The following is an 18,139-nucleotide window of genomic DNA, read 5'->3' as shown; positions in this document are numbered from 1 at the left end:
GAGGCACAGCTTGCTGCCCGTTCCTGTGGTTCACTGCCTGTCCCTGCTCTCAGCTGAGGCCCCTCCAGCTCTCCTGGGTGTGGATGAAGGAGCCGAGCGTCCCCTTGGCTCATCACCCCCTCCCCTCATCCCCAGCCCTTCAAGGACCTCATTTCCCTGCAGCTCCAGTGGCAAATTCCCGCTGTCAGCCCGGAGCAGCAGCGATGCCTGGAAGGGCTTGGGAGCTGGGAGCACCTGGTTGAGGGTACCCAGCACCCTCAGGAATCTGCCAGCCTCCAAGGGAGCTGCTCCTGGCTTTGGGGACGTGGGGACCCCCCAGCACCGCCCCGAACCCATGGGGTGTGGCCCATGGGGACGAGTCCAGCAGTGCTGGAGTCAGGTGGGAACTAAAATAGCAAAAAATCACCCAAATCCACGGCGAGGGGGTGAGAGCAGCTGTGGGATCAAAGCCAGAGGAGCAGCTGTGAGCAGGCCCAGGGATTTCTGAGCGCTCAGGTTTGGGTCCATGATGAAAACCTGATCCTAATCCTGGCTAATCCCCTGGGCTGCCATTTTACAGCTCAGGCCATAATTGTGTTTTCTCCCTGTGCCTTGCCCCAGTCAACATCGACCCAAGGAGGGCAGATCCTGGGCAGAACCTCAAAATGTGGGGATTTCCAGGATGACTGAAACACCCCCGTGTAGGGAGGGCGGTTGTGTGAGAGAGACACAGGTCAGGGATGAGAAGAGGCTTTTCCAGAGCCTCTTCCCATCTGGTTCCCAGAGCTCCCTAACAGCTCTCAGATGCTCCCACACTGACGTGGATCCTTCCAAATTGCTCGGTATTTACTGGCAATCGGCTGGGGGGGTCTCAAAGCTGAAATAATGAGAGGCTGCCAAGGTAGGAAAAAAGGGATTTTGGCTGTTTGCTTGGTCTGGGGGGGAAATAATTGAATATTGGAGAATTCTGGAGCTGGTGCTTTATTCTGGGCCCTGACTGAGCTCCTTGGCAGGAGTGAATCCATCCAAGCTCGCGGTTTAAAAGGCATCTGCTGTGACCCCGCAGTGGCATTGAGCACAGAAATGCTGATTCACCCTGTGGAACAGGTGCTGTAACTCCCTTTTGCCTTTTCCTGGGGGATTTTTGGCAGCCTGGGGGGATGCTCAGGCTCTGGAGGGGTGGAAGTTCTGCTCTCCTCGCACGTGCATTTGGTTCCTCGTGGATCCGTGCTCACCCCGCTGTGGGGAAGGAGGCAGCAGCAGCCTTGCAGCTGCAGGGATCCCTCACAGGGCAGGAATGGGTCAGATTCCTTTGATTTGGTAAATAAATCCCTCCACCAGGCTTGAGCGTCCCCTCCCCATCACCTGTGGAGTGAGCAGAACATGGCAAAAATCAGGATTTAACCCCAATTCCACAGCCAAGATCCCCCTGTGCTCCCGTGGCGCCTACCCCAAACCTTCGATTTAATTTTATTTTTCCTCTTGCTCCATTTGCCTCCACCCCACGAGCTGAGGGTCAGTGGGAACTCTCCCTGGGGTTTGGGGCTGGCTCCATTGTGCGCTCGGCCGGGCTCTTCCCACCACAAAGGGCCTCTCATCCCCGCCAGCCCTCGAGATGCTGCTGGAATATCAATCCTGACCCGGCCCCGCTCACTTTCGCCGAGTCAGTGCTTCCCTGAGCCAGATGGCTCCTCCAGAACTTCTCATATTTTACATAGAAATCCAAGAAAAAAGGGGGGGAAAAGGCCCATTCCAGCCGTGCCTGCAGAGACGCCTGTTTGGCTCCAGCAGCTGCTTTGATTATTTCTTTGTTTTGGTTTTTTTTTCCTCCCTTTCGTGTGGGCTGTTTCTAGGCAAATTCCTTAAAAAAGAAAAAAAGCCCAGAGAAGCCACAAAGCACTGGGAAAGGTCAGGGGCAGACAAAGGAGGAGGGACATGGCCGCTGCTCCTCGGGAATACTGAACACCCCCAAACTGCCCCAAACTCTCCCCAGGGTGCCGGGAGCGGACGGGCAAGGTGGGACCCTGATCCCGGGAGTGCTGAGCGCCGGTGCAGAGGTAACTGTGACCCCCCCCAGCTGCAGCAGCTGCTTCCAGGCAGATTTTATTTCAATTTATTTCCCCCTCCATCCCCTTCTCAGAGGCGGTTTTGGATCCGGATGGGATCCCAAGGCCGAGGTGGGGAACGAGCACACGGCCCCGTTGCACCATCCCGACAACAGAACAGCCAAGTGTGATGCCTGCATGGCTCTGGCACTGGATATCCCAGGAACTGGGGCTTTTTAAGGCAGAAATAACCGCTTGAGCCTGTGTGATGCAGCCCACAAAGCTCCCTCTGGGGATTCTGCACAAAGCTGGAGCTAATTGTGAGAGCATTTCCAGCCTGGCTGCGTGGGATGGGGATTCCTTTGGGATTCTGCTCTTGGCAACGGGGTTGGAGAATCCTTTGGGATCATGTTCCTCACATCAGGAACGGGATCCTGGTTCTGACGGCGGGGATGGGGCGTCCTTTGGGACTCCGGTCTTGGCACCAGGGGTGGGTCTTTGAGACCCCAGTCCTGAGGTGCAACCCGGGTGGAGCCAGGGTGTCCTTTGGGAACCCCAAACCTGCTCCAGGGATGCGAGCTGGAGCATCCTTCGGGATGTCCGGGCGGGGACATCCCAGGTCCCAGAGGTGGCATCCTTTGGGGTCCCTAGTCCTGGCACCCGGATCCCGGAACCGAGATGTCCTTCGGGATCCGGGTTCCGGGATGACCCCGGCTGAGGGAGGGGGTGTCCCCCGCGCTCCCACCCGCGGCCCCGCCCGCGCCCCTCCCCGCCGCGTCCCGCCCCGCCCCGCCCAGGGGCGGCCCTACGGGGGCACCGGCTGCGGAGCGGAGCGGGACCGGCACCGGCACCGGGTGAGTGCGGGCGGGATGGGGCGTCCCCAACCCCGTCTCCAACCTCGTCCCCATCCCCGTCCCCATCCCGGTCTCCATCCCCATCCCCGCCCCCTGCGCGGGGAGCGGCCCCGGGGCTGAGCCGCGGCCCCTCCGCAGCCGCGGCCGCAGCGAGCGGAGGCGAAAACCGCGCTCACCGCCGGGAACGGGGGGGATCCGGCCCCAAAACCGGGGTGTCACCTCAGCACCCACCGAGCGCCCTCAGCATCGCCCTCCCGCCGGGCTGAAGCAGCCGCAGCGCCCGCGGCTCCCACCCCGGACACGGCACCCTCTGGCCCCGTCGCGCCCGGGCGGGACCCGCCCGCCGCCGTCCCGGAGCCCACGAGGAGCCCCTGGTGGGCACCGGCTCCTCCCGGAGGGCTTCACCCTGAGCGCAGCCAACGGGTCCCCTCGCCTGTCCCCAAGTGACCCGGCACCCCCCCGGCATCCCCGGCCGGCTCTGCCACCGCTCAGCGCTCCCTCCTTCCCTCTCCCCTTCCAGGACGGAGCAATTGGGCTGGAGAACAATAGCGGCGCTGGAAAACAATGGAGCTGCCGCACCTCCCCGCCTAGGGATGCGGGCCGGACGCGGGGAAGGGATCCCAGCTCAGGAGTAGCGGCCGGGCCGGAGGCAGCGCCGGCAGCGCGGCTGCTGCAGCGCAGGATCCGCGGGACGGGGTGAGCGCTCGGCCGCGCGTGTCCGGTCGTGCCCCAGACACCGCTGAGCGGAGCGGCTGCTGGAGGCTCCCGGGAGGAATCGCCGCCTTCGGATGATGCTTTGCTAGCGATCGCAGCGGGATCGAAGCGCCCTTGGGCCGGTTAAAAGCCGCCCCGGGCTGCCGGGGAGCGGCAGCGTTGGTGCAGGAGGGAAAATCGCGGCCTCCCCGGGGAGCGGGATATTCCCACAATCCCTCAGCTGCGCCAAATCCGCCTCTCCCGCCCCAGCGGGGGATGCCGGCGATGCTGCCGAGGCTCCCGTGTGCTGCGAGGGGGGGGACCGAGGCAGCAAAACCCCCCCAAAAATGCAGATTTCTTTGCAGGAGCGGGGAAGAACATCCCTCTCCTGCTGAAAACACGGTTGGGGGGGAGGGTTGGTACTTTTTTTTCTTGTTTTGTTGTGTTGGAGCTTCGCATCTCCCCGGGAGCTCGGCGAGGGTGAGGGGCTGTGAATGCGGCCAGGCTCCCTCTGCCCCGCGGGGCAGGTTGGGCTGTAGGGTTGTGGGAAGGGGGTTTAGGGAGGTCTATTTTTAGGGAAGGGAACAAGTCTGGGCTCCGTGGGGTCTGTCCGGCCTGGAAGCAGCGGCGGGGGCAGCCGAGGGCTGTGCGGGGAGGCAGCGAGGGCTGGGATCCTCCTGCCGCGGGCGCAGGGCGTTGGTTCGATGCGGAGCTCAGTTAAAAGCGCTTTGCGAAGCATCAGGAGAAGCTCGGGCCGGGCAGGGCACGGCGGAAACGCGTCAGCTCCGAGGGGGAAACTGAGGCACGGCGGTGCCGGGAACGGAGACGGCCCCAAACTGCTGCGGTTGAGCAACGGAGAAACTTCCACTTTGCCAGCCCTTGGATCTGGGTGGTTTCCAGCCTTTTTCCAAAGCCGCGGCGGGATGTCGGGGTCAGCAGTGCCTGGTCTCCGCTGGGGAAGCTCCAGGAGCCGCCTCTCCCCTCCACGCGCAGCCTGCTTCTCTCCAGACCCAAAAAAGGAAGAATTTGCCCCTTTCCTCGGAAGGGGATGTGATGACAGAGGCGAAGGTGGCAAAGCCGGGGCGTAAACAGGAAACGACTCCTCAGCACGGGAGGATGAACCTGCATTTTGGAGCTCCCCTTCCCTCCCAAAATGCGCCTTTTTTTGGGCTGCAGTTCATCCCCGTGTCCTCTTCGAGGGAATGGGGACTTTGGCTTCGCCCCTTTGCGTCACCAGGATGCTCTGGAGCAAAGTTCCGAGTGGTACCAAAGGCTCCACCCTGGGCTGTGCTGCTCCAGGAGGGGTTTTTTCACTCACTCTGATGGTTTTGGCACCACTTTCACGCGTGCCAAGAGCCGCGTCCTTTAATCCTCCTGGAACATCCCCAGAGCTTTTCATCACTTGCCAGGGGACACCCACGGTCAGGATGCTCCTTCCTGCATCCCACAGCTGGGAACCCTCAAATCTGGGGCCCCACAAGCAGCTGCTGCCCCCACGTTTATCCCAAACCTGTGAAGTCGGCTGCAGGATCGCCCCCCGGTACCACTTTTGATGGATAAATAGGATTATTCCTGGGTTTGCTCCCTGTGGGAGGATGGATGGGGGCAGCAGAGGCGGCTGCTGGCTGCGGGAGGAGGGCTGGTGCTGGGTTTTGCTGGATTTTGCTGGATTTTGCCAGGTTTTGCCAGGTTTTGCTGGGATGCTCGTGCAGCTCCTCAGCTGCTCAGGAAACCCAAAGCTTTGTCAGCTCTTCTGTGATTTTTCGGTGGCAACTTTTTCTTCTGCTTTTTCTCCGGGCAGACCCTGAGCCCCAGGGCTGGGCTGGGCCAGTTTCCTGCCCTTCCCCTCCTGCTCTGACTCCAGCACGGCCTCGTGTGGGGTTTCAAACCTGCCAAGGAGTATTTTTGCTGTTGCCAATCGTTTATTTGCTGGGATTTATCCCAGCGTGTGGGATGGGACACCGGGACTGTTGCCCTGCAGAGGCTGTAGGGTTTAGATTCATCCTCTGACAGGTTTTACAGCCTTGGTTGTTATTTACCCGCCTGGATTTTGGCGTGGATTTGGGTGTTTTTCTTACAGGAAAAGGGTTTTTTCCCCCAGGGGACTGGGAGGAAGCACATGGCAATGTGGGAGGTGGAAGAAAACAGCAGCTTGCAGAGCAAACACTTTTTTTCTCACCTCAGTTTCTCTTCTGGGAGAAGGGAAGGGAGGGAAAAGACCCTGGAAAAATGAAATCCTGTCTAGGAGACCTTGCACAAACATCCAAGGAAAAGCACGACCCCAAAAGCCCTTTTTTCATCGTTCAAAACCACCCCAGTTTCACATTCCAAGGTCTCTTCAACACCTGATTTCCAAACTGTTTTGAACCCATGAGCGCCCCAAGGGCTTCACCCCAAATCCCATTTTAATTCCATTTTGCAGCGTCCAGAACTCACACTTCAGATCTAAAGGGGGGCCTGTCCCAAGGTGGGATTCTGGGGACTTCCCAAGTGTTTGCAAGGCCCAAAAATCCAGCTGGGATTATTAAAAAGCTGAAGGAACAGCCCAGCATCTCTGCCTGCTTGGAAAATCACCCCTCGTGCCACCACGGGGCTTGGGGTGGCCCAAGGCAGCAGCAGCCTCGCACAGTTGGAAGCTTTGTGGAATGAAATAAGAGTAAAACAAACGGAGGAAAGGAACAATTCCCATTTACACCCCTCCCACCCCCAGCCCTGGCGTCGCCGGGACACCCGTGGATGCTCCAAATGCAAATTTAGCGTAAGGATATCTCCGCAGGGATTAAATTTTCAGTGAGTTTGCGGCGCCTCTGCCCTTATCTGATCTCCCTCCCTTCGCACCGCTTTTCCCGCAGGAGCCTCTCCGAGCTCCACCCACACCTGCGTCCTCCGGGGCCTTTGCCAGCCCCGAGGGAGTTCTATTTGTATTTTTATTTGTATTCCCCCCGTTCTCCGCGGGAGGGTGGCGGGGATGCGGGGATGGGGCGGCTCCCGCTGAGGGCTCCCTGCTCCCTCCCGCAGCTCGGCTCCCATGAGCGCGCAGCCCGAGGATGGATTTCGGCGGCGGAGGGGACCTGGTGCCCTGCGGGAAGGACAAATTCATCCCCAAGTAAGAGCCTCGGGAACGCCGGGACGGGCAGGGAGACGGGGGGAGGCGGGAGCTGGCAGTATTCCAGGGGGAATATGTGGGATACGGGATACGGAATGTAGGGTACGATGGGCTACCTGTAATCCGAAATGTGTGAGGTCATGTGTAACGTGCTGTCTGTGACCTGAAATGTGTAATGAGTGACATATAACGATACATGACAATATATAGCAATATATAACGGTATATAGCAATATATAACGGTATATAACAATATATAGCAGTATATAACAGTATGTAACAATATAAAATGGTATATAGCAATATACAAGAGTATATAGCAATATATAACGGTATATAGCAATATATAACGGTATATAACAATATATAGCAGTATATAACAGTATGTAACAATATAAAATGGTATATAGCAATATACAAGAGTATATAGCAATATATAACGGTATATAGCAATATATAACGGTATATAGCAATATATAACGGTATATAACAATATATAGCAATATACAACAGTATATAACAATATATAACAATATATAGCAATATATAACAGTATATAGCAATATATAGCAATATATGAGTATATAACAATATATAACAGTATATAGCAATATACAAGAGTATATAGCAATATGTAACTATATAGCAATACATAACGGTATATAGCAACATATAACATTATAAATGCAATATACAACATTATAAATGCAATATATAACATTATGAGTACAATATATAATATCTAACAGTATATAACATTATGTAACAATATATAACAATATATAACAATATATAACAATATATAACAATATACAACAACATAATGTAACATTATAAATACAATATATAATATATAACAGTATACAGCATTATAAACACAATATATAACAGCATAAACACAATATATAACATAAATACAAGATATAACATATTATTTATTACCTACAGTATTTTTTGATCTAAATATATATAATAGTATTAATATATATTTTATAAAAATGTAATATATCATGTGTAACATATAACAATAGATAACAGTATATACCAGCATGTAACAATACATAGCAATATATAACAGTATATAGCAATATATAACAGTATATAACAATATATAGCAATATATAATATATAATATGTAACAGTATATAACATTATAAACACAATATATAACATTATAAATACAATATATAATATATTATCCATGATCTATAACATACAATATATCTTTGAACTAAATATATATATACTAATATATATAAAATATATAATTTATAACATCTAACAATACATAGCAATGTATAACAATATATGACAATACATCATTTATAACCATATATAAAGTTATAAATGCAGTATACACCACTATAAATACAATATCTATCATCTTGTCCATGACCTGTAACACACAATATTTCTTTGAGCTGGAAGGATGGGAGCAACTCTGGGTTTTAACTCAGTTCAGAGGGTTTTGGGAAGAAAAAGCCATTCTGGGTGGAAAAAAAACCCCCACAATTTCCTGAAAAAGAAAATGGTTGCCAGTGGGATTTGGAAGTTTTCCTCAGGAGTGTGGCCAAATGTGGCCATAAACTCCCATAAAAAACGGGCTTTGCTGAAAAAGCCCTGATTAAGAATTGTTCTCCCGTTCTTTGGTGAAGAACAAAGTGACTCCTGAGTTTTAAGGGAGATTTAAAGGGAGGTAAAGCAAATATTGGACATTTCCCTTCGCATGGCCCCATGGTTTGGGCTGGTTTGTGTCGGCCGGACGGTGCTGAGCCTCCTGAGCCTCCTCCAGCCTCGGGAATTAAGGGAATTAAAGCCCACCTGGCCTGCCTTATTTTGACTTTCCAGCGATTTTTCTCCTTGTCCTTTATTCATTCCATTCTCATTTTCATATGTATCTTTATTTCTATTTTTAAAATTTTATTTTTATCTGGATTTTCATCTTTGTTTTTAATCTTTATTTTTGTTTTCATTTTGAATTTGGCCCTGGAGCGGGGCTCAGATCTTTGTTCTGAGGGCTGGAGCCGGGAGCCGACGTGACCAAGTGATCACTCGTGACTCCAGCGTGACCCCTGGAAAATTGATTTGTTTTTCAGCCTCATGACCAGCTGCCCCGAGGTCTGATGGGGTTTCTTGTGCCTTTTTGGGAGATTTATGGGGGACACGGTCACAGGGAGCTTCTCCCCCTAACTGTGGGTGCAAAATGTTGGACCCCCAGCAAAAACCTTCAACCAGGGAGGGCTGGAGGAGGCAAAAGACCCAGATCTGGCTCAAATAAAGCTGGATTTGGGTCCCCAGCAGCGCAGCAGGTTCCTCAGCCAGGGAAGCAATTCCTGCTTTCAGCCCAGGGGTCCCTGAGCGGTGCCTGCAGCGTCCCCCTCCTCCCCCAAAGCCCATCTCAGCACCTTTCCCGTTCTTCCCTCCAGGAATGAGCTGCTCCTGCACTTGAAGACCTACAACATCTACTACGAAGGGCAGAACCTGCAGCTGCGGCACCGGGAGGTGAGAAATGTCCCAGGCAGAGGGAAACTGAGGGAAGTGAGACAGAGAATCGTGGAGCCATGGAATGGTCTGGGCTGGAAGGGACCTTAGATCAATCCAGTGCCACCCCTGCCCTGGGCCGGGACACCTCCCGCTGTCCCAGGGTGCTCCAGCCTGGCCTGGGACACTGCCAGGGATCCAGGGGCAGCCCCAGCTCCTCGGGGAATTCCATCCCAGCCCCTCCCCACCCTCACAGGGAGGAATTCCTTCCCAATATCCCATCCAAACATGGAATCGTGGAATGGTTTGGGTTGGAAAGGACCTTAAAGATCATCTCGTTCCAACCCCCTGCCGTGGGCACGGACACCTCCCGCCATCCCAGGGTGCTCCAAGCCCTGTCCTTGGACTCTGTAGACTGGAGAAGAGAGACTGGATCTGATGGATCACTCAGTGGATATGGAATTGGTCCCTGAGGTCTCTTCCAGCCCAGACCATCCCACGGTTCCCTGTCCTGTGGGGCACTCCCAGATGTTCTGCCCTGGTCCAGGTGGGCGATGTCCGTTCCCCCATCCTGGAAGGTCACCGAGTTTTCCAGGCCTGGTTTGTCCCAGTGGAGCCACCCTGGCTGTCACCAATCCTGATTTTCCCTGTGCCTCAGCACAGTTCTCAGGAGGATCTGCCCCGTGGCCTTACCAGGAACGGGAGTGAGACCGAGTCCAAAAAGTCACAGAATCACAGAACATTTGGGTTTCAAAAGACCCCAGAGACCCCAATCCCCACCCCACACTCCTGGCCGTTCCCTGGGGTGCTGAGGATCCCGTCTGTGCCGCAGGAGGAAGGGGAGCTCATCGTGGAGGGGCTGCTGAATATCTCCTGGGGGCTGCGCCGCCCCATCCGCCTCCAGATGCAGGATGACAACCAACGCATCCGCCCGCCGCCCTCCTCCTCCTCCTGGCACTCGGGCTGCAACCTGGGCGCCCACGGGTGAGTGGGGGGGGGGGCACAGACAACCCCAAAAACTCACAGACAGCCCCAAAAACACATAGCCCCAAAACACACACAGACAGCCCCAAAAACACATACAAAACCACACAGACGCCCAAAACACACACAGCCCCAAAAACACAGACCCCCCAAAACACACACAGCCCCAAAAACACACACAGACAGCCCCAAAACCACACACAAAACCACACAGACACCCCAAACACACAGCCAGCCCCAAAACCACACAAACAGCCCCAAAAACACTCAGACACCCCCAAAACCACACAGACACCCCAAAAACACTCAGACACCCCCAAAACCACACAGACACCCCCCAGCCTGTCAGGGTTTGCTGGTTGCACCCCCAGCTGCTTCCTCTGGGTTTTCTTTGTCCCAGCTGGAACCAGCAGCAGGGGGGCTGGAGGGGCAAAGATTCCCTGGGTGACCATTCCCTCTGCGGCCACACGCGGACAGGGCACCCACCACCACCTCTGTCCTCCCGCAGGTCCGTGCTGAAGCCCAGCACGCTGCCGGACATCCAGGTGACGGACGCAGAGGCCGCGCCCAGCACGGAGACTCCCGGGAACGGCGCAGGTGAGCCGGGCTCGGATGCGCCTGGGCTCCGCTTTGATTTGAGAAAACAGGAACCAGGCTTGTCCTTAACTCCAGGCTCGGTTTCCCATCCTGCTCCAGTCAGGCCACTTCCAAAATTAATTCTTTTATTCAATCCTTTCTCGGATGGCCCAAAACTCGATGATCTTAAAGGTCTTTTCCCACCTCAGTGATTCCCTGATTCCCAAGGGGTTTTGCCCGCAGTGAGATGTGCTGGAGATGAGCTTGGAAAGAAATGGGGGGATGGAGCAGAGATCCCTCGTGGGAGCACAGGGAAAAGGATGTCGGCGCTTCCCCTTCCCGGAGGCTCCGCGTTTCGGGAAGAAGAATGGGAGCATTGGGAAGCGCCGTTGCCATGGGGAAGTCAACACTGCTGCAAAGTGTTTGTGCCCTCCCTGGTTTTTCCTCTGCAGAGGGGGAAGAGCTCCGCCAGAGCTTCGTTAACCCCTTGTTCTAAGGAGCAGGGCACAGCTGTCCCACCCGGAATTCCCACAGGGAAAACCTGCTGGATGCATTTTGCTCGTTCAGCTGGGGCGTTTTGCAGATGTTCTGGGCTTTTGGCGTGTTTTTTGGGGGTTGGGGGGATAAAGAAGGACCAGCTCATCCGTTTGAGAGGAGCTGGGTCCTTGCAAAACTTCATCCACGAACCCCCATCCGTGGTCCTCCAACTTTTTCCCTTTTTCTTTTTGTTCTCCCCACTCACACCACTTTTCCCCTTTATTAAGTCTCTCGCAGGCAATCCCCACCCCAGGTCACCCCACCACGATTCCCCAGCAGCTCTCTCAGCCTTATGGCCTCAATCCTCTGCCAGCACATACAAAAAAGAAGCCTTTTATTGCATTTTCCCTAAAATCCAGTAAAAAACCAGTGCCTGGCATGGGCGTAGAGCTCCTCGGGAGCACTCGGTCACCGCGTGTGCAGCTGGAGCAGCGCCTGCTGGAGATTTCTCCCTGCTGCAGACATGCTTTGAATTAAAACACCCAAAGCCGGAGCCTGAGAGGTTCATTAAAAATGGATGAAGAGCTGGTTTATAATAATCTGGATCCGGGCCAGTTTTCATGCAGAGATCTGAGGCTCTGCCCTCGTTTGCCTGTCCTCATTAAAGGGAAGGAGAACAGAGAAAGTTAAATTATGGAAAAGCGAGGGAAGATGCTCGAGTTCCCGGGAGAAGAGGTTTTATCCAGGTAGCAGCACGGATTTAGGCAGCTAATTCTGAATTAATGACCTTCCTCGGGAGCTGGGGGAGAAGAAACCGGCTGCTGCGGTTTAAGTGGGGGGATTAAACGCGTCCTGGGAAGTTTGTAGGGGTGAGGAAGTTTGATCCTGGGGTGAGGATTTCTGCACCCACGTGGGGACTCCCAGTGGCTGTTTTGCAGCAGGAAGATTCTGGAATCAGGGAATCTCCTGAGTGGGAAGGGACCCACAGGGATCATCGACCCAACTCCCAGGACACGCCAGCAAATCCCACCCTGCGCATCCCTGCGAGCGTTGTCCGAGCGCTCCTGGAGCTCCGGAGGAGAACCTGGGCGGTTCCCCCTGCTCCCAGCGCCCATCCCCCACGGTCCCACGGGTGTTTTGCAGCCCCCAGGCCGCCGGAGGAGGCCCCGCAGCTGATGCGGACCCGCAGCGACGTCGGCGTCCGGCACCGCGGCAGCGCCCGCACGCCCGGCGAGCAGCGGCGGCTGCGCCGGCACCGCTTCTCCATCAACGGCCACTTCTACAACCACAAGGTGAGCCCGGGCTCCGGGGGGATCCGGGGGATCCGGGGGGATCCGGGGGGATCCGGGGAGAGCCCTCAACGGCGTTTGTGCCCCGCAGACCTCGGTGTTCACTCCCGCCTACGGCTCCGTCACCAACGTGCGCATCAACAGCACCATGACCACGCCGCAGGTGCTCAAACTGCTGCTCAACAAGTTCAAGGTACGGTCGGCAACCCCGCAGGGCTCCTGGGCTGCTCTGAATGCAGAGTTTGTATTAAATGGGTAAAATCCGCATTCGTTTTATGCACATATATATATATAAATATGAATTTTTATATTATCTATATAACTTTTTATATTAGCTATATAAATTTCTATATTATAAAGATATCTGAATTTTTACATTTTATATATCAATTTTATATTATATATATGAATATTTTATTATATTTATATCAAATATTTATATTATATGTATAAAATCTGCATTCCGTTTATATTTATATTTATATTTTATATATATATATGTAAATATATCTGAATTTTCATATTATATATAAACCCTTATATTCTTTATATAAAATCTGCATTCCGTTTATATATATATTTATGTAAGTTTATATATATATTTATATTTTATACATATATGTATATATATATCTGAATTTCTATATTATATATATAAATCCTTATATATATAAAACCTATATATCATATGTATGAAATCTGCATTCAGATTATATATATATGAATCATTACATTACGTATAAATCTTTATATTAGATGTATAATATCTTTATATATATAAAATATATATAAAGATTATATATTTTTTATATAATATATATTTTATATATTATATATGTATGTATTTATATATAGTTTTAATATGTGTATATATTTATATTATATATTATATATATAATATATAATATATAATATATTATATATTATATATGTGTTATAAATAATATATATAATATATATGATATATTATATATGTTATATATTTTTTTATATTTATATTTATATATATATAAAATCTGCATTCAGATATATGTGTGGTGTGTACTCTATACACATCATATATAAAAATATATAAATAGATTAGATATATCAGATTTTTATAAATTCGTATTTGAATATATATTTATAATGAATATTATACACGCAATTATAAAATATCATATTAAGTGTAATTTCATTAATGTGTTATATATTATATATAAATATATATAAATCATATCAATAAAATACGTGTGTATCTTAGTAAATATAATAAATACTACAGAAAATATGTGTTAATGCATACTTATAAATAAAGATATGTTAGTGTGATATATAATATATACTAAATCTAATATCTAATATTATTAGAAGTATTATATATATGATTAAATGTAGACATTACACAATATTTTATCTAATACAAATAATACATATTTAGTATATATAATGTAATATATAATGAATATGTATTATATATTCTATAGAGGAATAATTTATCATATCTATAAATACATTTAATGTATTTAATGATTCATTAATTGTATAGTTGTATGAATATTTGTATACCTTTGCACTTACACAGATCTGTAGTTACATATCCGTATCTCTGTATAAAATGCACCAGCCTGGTGAAATAATGGGATTTTGGGGTCGATTCCTGGGGCAGCCCAGGGCAGAACCCGTCCCTTTAGCAGAGCTTTGTGTCTGCCCCCAGATCGAGAACTCCGCGGAGGAGTTTGCTCTGTACATGGTGCACACGAGCGGAGGTGAGTGCCCCAAATCACCCGGGAGTGCCCCAAATCACCCCGGGTGTGATTGCCCCAAATCACCCTGGGAGTGAGTGCCCCAAATCACCCTGGGAGTGAGTGCCCCAAATCACCCTGGGTGTGAGTGCCCCAAATTATCCTGGACATGAGTGCCCCAAATTACCCCAGAGTGAGTGCCCCAAATTACCCCGGAGTGAGTGCCCCAAATTACCCTGGGTGTGAGAGTCCCAAACCCTCCTGGATGTGAGGGCCCCAGATTATCCTGGATGAGCGACCCAAGCCCCCCCTGCAATGAGTGAGTGCCCCAAACCCCCCTGGATGTGAGTGCCCCAAACCCCCTGGGTGTGAGTGCCCCAAACCCCCCTGGATGAGTGCCCCAAGCCCCCTGGGTGTGAGTGAGTGCCCCAAACCCCCCTGGATGAGCACCCCAACCCCCCCAGCAATGAGTGAGTGCCCCAAACCCCACCCGGGAGTGCCCCAAAGCCCCTCGGTGCCGCCGCCTCGGCCCCGGCGCCGCCCGGGCACTGCCGGGCCCGACCCCGCGGTTCTGGCGTTGCAGAGAAGCAGAAGCTGCGCGGCAGCGACTTCCCCCTGCTCGCCCGCATCCTGCAGGGCCCCTGCGAGCAGGTGTCCAAGGTGTTCCTCATGGAGAAGGACCAGGTGGAAGAGGTCACCTACGACGTGAGTGTGCCCGCACGGGATGCGCGTCACCCTCGGGTGGCCTTGGAAAAACCGGGGGATCACCGGAGCATGGGATGGTTTGGGTTGGGAGGGACCTTAAATCCCATCCGGTGCCACCCCTGCCCTTGGCAGGGACACCTCCCACTGTCCCAGGCTGCTCCATGCCCCGTCCAACCTGGCCTGGGACACTGCCAGGGATCCAGGGGCAGCCCCAGCTGCTCTGGGAATCCCATCCCAGCCCCTCCCGACCATCACAGGGAAGAATTTATCGCCAGCGAACAGATGCGTGCTGGAGCTGCAGGAATTGCTTTGCTCCTGGGTCTCTCCACGAAAACTCCCGGTCCTACGGGAAAATCCTCGTTCTGTGCTCCAAGAGCAGCTTCCAGCCGGAGCCGACGCCCCCAGCCCGATTGTGCCATCCCGAATCTGATCACGGAAGAGCGATTTCAGCGCAGCCTTTGGCGTAATTGGTGTTTTTCCAGCCGGGAACGCGCCGCGGGTGGGAGCGGCTCCGTTGTGCCATCTGCCGGCTCGCCAGGCAGAAATCCCGGCTCCAACGAGGCGCTTTTGGGCTGAATTTGGGCTTAAGCAGCTCTGAGACTCCGGGGACGCTCGGACAGAGCCACCTCGCGCAGCCAGGGGGTGAATTAAAAGAAATAAACCTTAGGTGGATTTTTTGCCCCAATAATTATCCGGTGCTCGCTCGTTTGCGCGAGCTGGCGGTCGCTCCGTGCAGAGGAAACGTCATTTTTTTAGGGTTTGCTGCAAAATTTTGGGATCCTTGATTTCCCCGGTTAAATCTAAGGAGAGGATGGGGGCAGTGGGGGTCAGTTCTTCACCCTCTTCATCATTTCCTGCTCTTCCTCTCCCGCCCAGGTCGCCCAGTACATCAAATTTGAGATGCCCATCCTCAGGAGCTTCATCCAGAAGCTGGAGGAGGAGGAGGACCGGGAAGTGAAGAAGCTGAAGCACAAGTATGTGGGGCTGGGAGCTCCAAGGGGGGATGCCAGGAGGGAAGGACATTCCTGGGGGGGCTGCTTTGGTCACAAAAATTCATTTGCACAGCCCTGCATCCCGGGTGCGGGCTTTGCATTGCTCCAGGGTTTTCTTGGCCAGCTGGGCGCTGGAAAATCCCCTTTTCCTTGTCCTGTGCCTCCCCAGATACTCCATTCTGCGGCTGATGATCGAGCAGAGGCTGGAGGAGATCTCTGAGGGTCCGACGGCGATGTGAACGTCCGTGGGAAGTGCTGCACCAAATCCCAACCCCCCGCCGTTCCCAGTGTCCATCTGGATCGCTCCAGCTCCGAGCCAACCCCCCTCCCACGCCTTCATCCGTGCACAATCCTCGGGGGGCTCTTCCCAGGAAGGCTCTGGCTGGTGGCAGCTTCAGCCAAAACCTCAAATCCCCTGGAAAACACGGGGGAAAACCAGGAAAAATTTAAAAATTAAAAAAAAAAAAAAAGAGGAAATCTGTGAGCAGCACAAAGCCGAGGACGGGGCTGAGCGAGGGCTGCCAGCGCTCCAGAGCTGGAGCTGGGGGCTCGGTTTGGAAGTGCCCAATGTGGCTCCTGGCTCAGTGGCAAGAGAGCACAAAAAAATTCCTCTTTTTTTTTTTTTTTTTTTAGAGAAAAGCACATTCCTATTGCAATAATTCACAGGTGTCGGGAGGATTTTGTAAATCCAAAGGGTTGGCTGAGGTTTGGGGGGGTTTAACCCTGACCTGGGGGCTCATGGGTGGATTTCCAGCACAGGAGAAAATCCCATTTTTTCCAGCGCGTTCCCCAAACCTGCATCTGGCGGCGCAGCCCCCTCCACCCCCCGCTCTAATTTGCACTAATATTTAGGGATTTTTAAGGAAACCACGATGTCAAACCTCTCTGGTAGCTGTAAATGCCAAATAGCACTCGCAGGGATAGCTGAGGGCCTCGAGCGTCTCGAGGGATGCTGGATGGAAAGGGGGGAAGGCAGGAGGAGGTGGGAGGAAGAAATAAAGAGGATTTTATTTTCCAAATCCCTTTTCCAGCAGTGCCAGCGCATTATCCTGGTGAAACCAGGACTGGACTGGCTCCATTACCACCATCAGCTGGAAAAACCTCTTTCCTCCCAGGCTAAACCAGCAATATCAATTTTATACCTCGATGTGAACTAAACCTCTGACTTTCTCCCTCCCTTTGAGTTTTTGCAATGCATCTTTGTAATTTTTTTTTTTTTTTAATGTTAATGGTACCTTTTCCACCTTTAACTCATGTTCGGGAAAGTGTTGTACAGCGAGAGGAGCTTCTGATGTGTTTGAAGGATGATTGTGGCACTGCTGCGTGGATTAACAAGAAAATAAAATAAAATAAAATATGTAGCAACTTAATGCAGAATGAACCCCCCTGCGTCAGAGCCTGGCTTGTCCAAAATAAATCCCTTTTTATGGATAGAAATGCCATGGAAATGGGCTCCATGGGAGCTGGGAGAGATAAGGGGAAAGAGTAAAACCTGCCTGAATCCCGGTGGAGAAGTTTCCCACGGAGAAACGCTCTTCCCTTACAGATTCACAGACTCACATCTAAATTGCTGGAGGATTTTGGGGGAATATCGGGCTGGTTTAGGGCTTATCCAGCCCTCGGGGGCTACTTATCCCCGGGCACCGCAGTCGGCAGGCTCCGTCCTCTGGCTGTTTCTCTCGCCGAAGGTAAAACCCCGCCGGTTTCGGCCTCCCGGAGGTGGAAGGCGTGCTGCCCGCAGGGTGTCCCGGCTGTGCTGTGTCCCTGGAGCCGGCTCAGCCAGCCCCCGCAGCCCCGTTATCCCTCCCCTGCAGGAGGGGACAGGAGTGACGTTGGCCCCGCTGATCCCACCGGGAAAAGTCCGGAGCGAGCCGAGGCTGGCGGGCACAGACGGGAAGAGCCATCACCGGCCCCGGGCGCAAGGGTAAGGACAGCACCCCTGGAGCTGTGGGGTGAAAAGGGAAGGAGCTGGGTGCAGAGCGAGGCAAAAAGCAGACGGGTTTGGCGCACAGCTGAGCTGGAGGTTGGGGTGGGGAGAGGAGCCCTGGGATGCTCCAGCGCTGGGATTTTCCCTGGCTGGTGATCCACAGGTTTGGGTGATGGTGGGGAAGTAGAGAGGGGTGAAAAACAGGAAGGGAAAAACCTTGTGGAGGAATTTTTGGTGGAATTTGCGGCCCAGTTTTGGGGTATTTCCAGTGGTGGTGCAGCTGCCAACAGCTGGAAGGGGGACACTT

General features: G+C 52.2%; 1 protein-coding gene across 4 annotated transcripts; it reads left to right on the top strand.

Annotated features, from left to right (window-relative positions):
• Positions 1-1,933: 1,933 nt before the first annotated feature.
• Positions 1,934-17,286, top strand: RASSF2 (Ras association domain family member 2). Of its 4 annotated transcripts, none has more exons than XM_039564423.1 (13): positions 1,934-2,036; positions 3,399-3,574; positions 6,590-6,677; positions 9,104-9,179; positions 9,991-10,142; positions 10,651-10,739; positions 12,339-12,487; positions 12,576-12,677; positions 14,181-14,232; positions 14,792-14,913; positions 15,171-15,376; positions 15,790-15,887; positions 16,075-17,286. In XM_039564423.1, the coding sequence occupies exons 3-12, from the start codon at positions 6,619-6,621 to the stop codon at positions 15,869-15,871; spliced, it is 1,089 nt and encodes a 362-aa protein (XP_039420357.1). In that variant the 5' UTR covers positions 1,934-2,036; positions 3,399-3,574; positions 6,590-6,618; the 3' UTR covers positions 15,872-15,887; positions 16,075-17,286. The 4 variants fall into 4 exon arrangements, with proteins under 4 accessions (XP_039420357.1, XP_039420358.1, XP_039420356.1 ...); XM_039564424.1 differs by lacking the exon at positions 1,934-2,036 and adding an exon at positions 2,798-2,878 and having other exon boundaries at positions 9,994-10,142; XM_039564422.1 differs by lacking the exon at positions 1,934-2,036 and adding an exon at positions 2,798-2,878.
• Positions 17,287-18,139: the final 853 nt, after the last annotated feature.

Source organism: Corvus cornix, chromosome 22 (assembly GCF_000738735.6).
Source record: "Corvus cornix cornix isolate S_Up_H32 chromosome 22, ASM73873v5, whole genome shotgun sequence".
Lineage (NCBI taxonomy): Eukaryota > Metazoa > Chordata > Aves > Passeriformes > Corvidae > Corvus > Corvus cornix.
This window is presented reverse-complemented; position numbering and strand designations above follow the sequence as displayed.

Bases quoted from the DNA above. Each gene is read 5' to 3' on its own strand.
- RASSF2 (XM_039564423.1), top strand. From the start codon at position 6,619: ATGGATTTCGGCGGCGGAGGGGACCTGGTGCCCTGCGGGAAGGACAAA. The intron at 6,678-9,103 runs GTAAGAGCCTCG...TCTTCCCTCCAG, and splicing joins AAGGACAAATTCATCCCCAA to GAATGAGCTGCTCCTGCACT. The intron at 14,233-14,791 runs GTGAGTGCCCCA...CTGGCGTTGCAG, and splicing joins CATGGTGCACACGAGCGGAG to AGAAGCAGAAGCTGCGCGGC.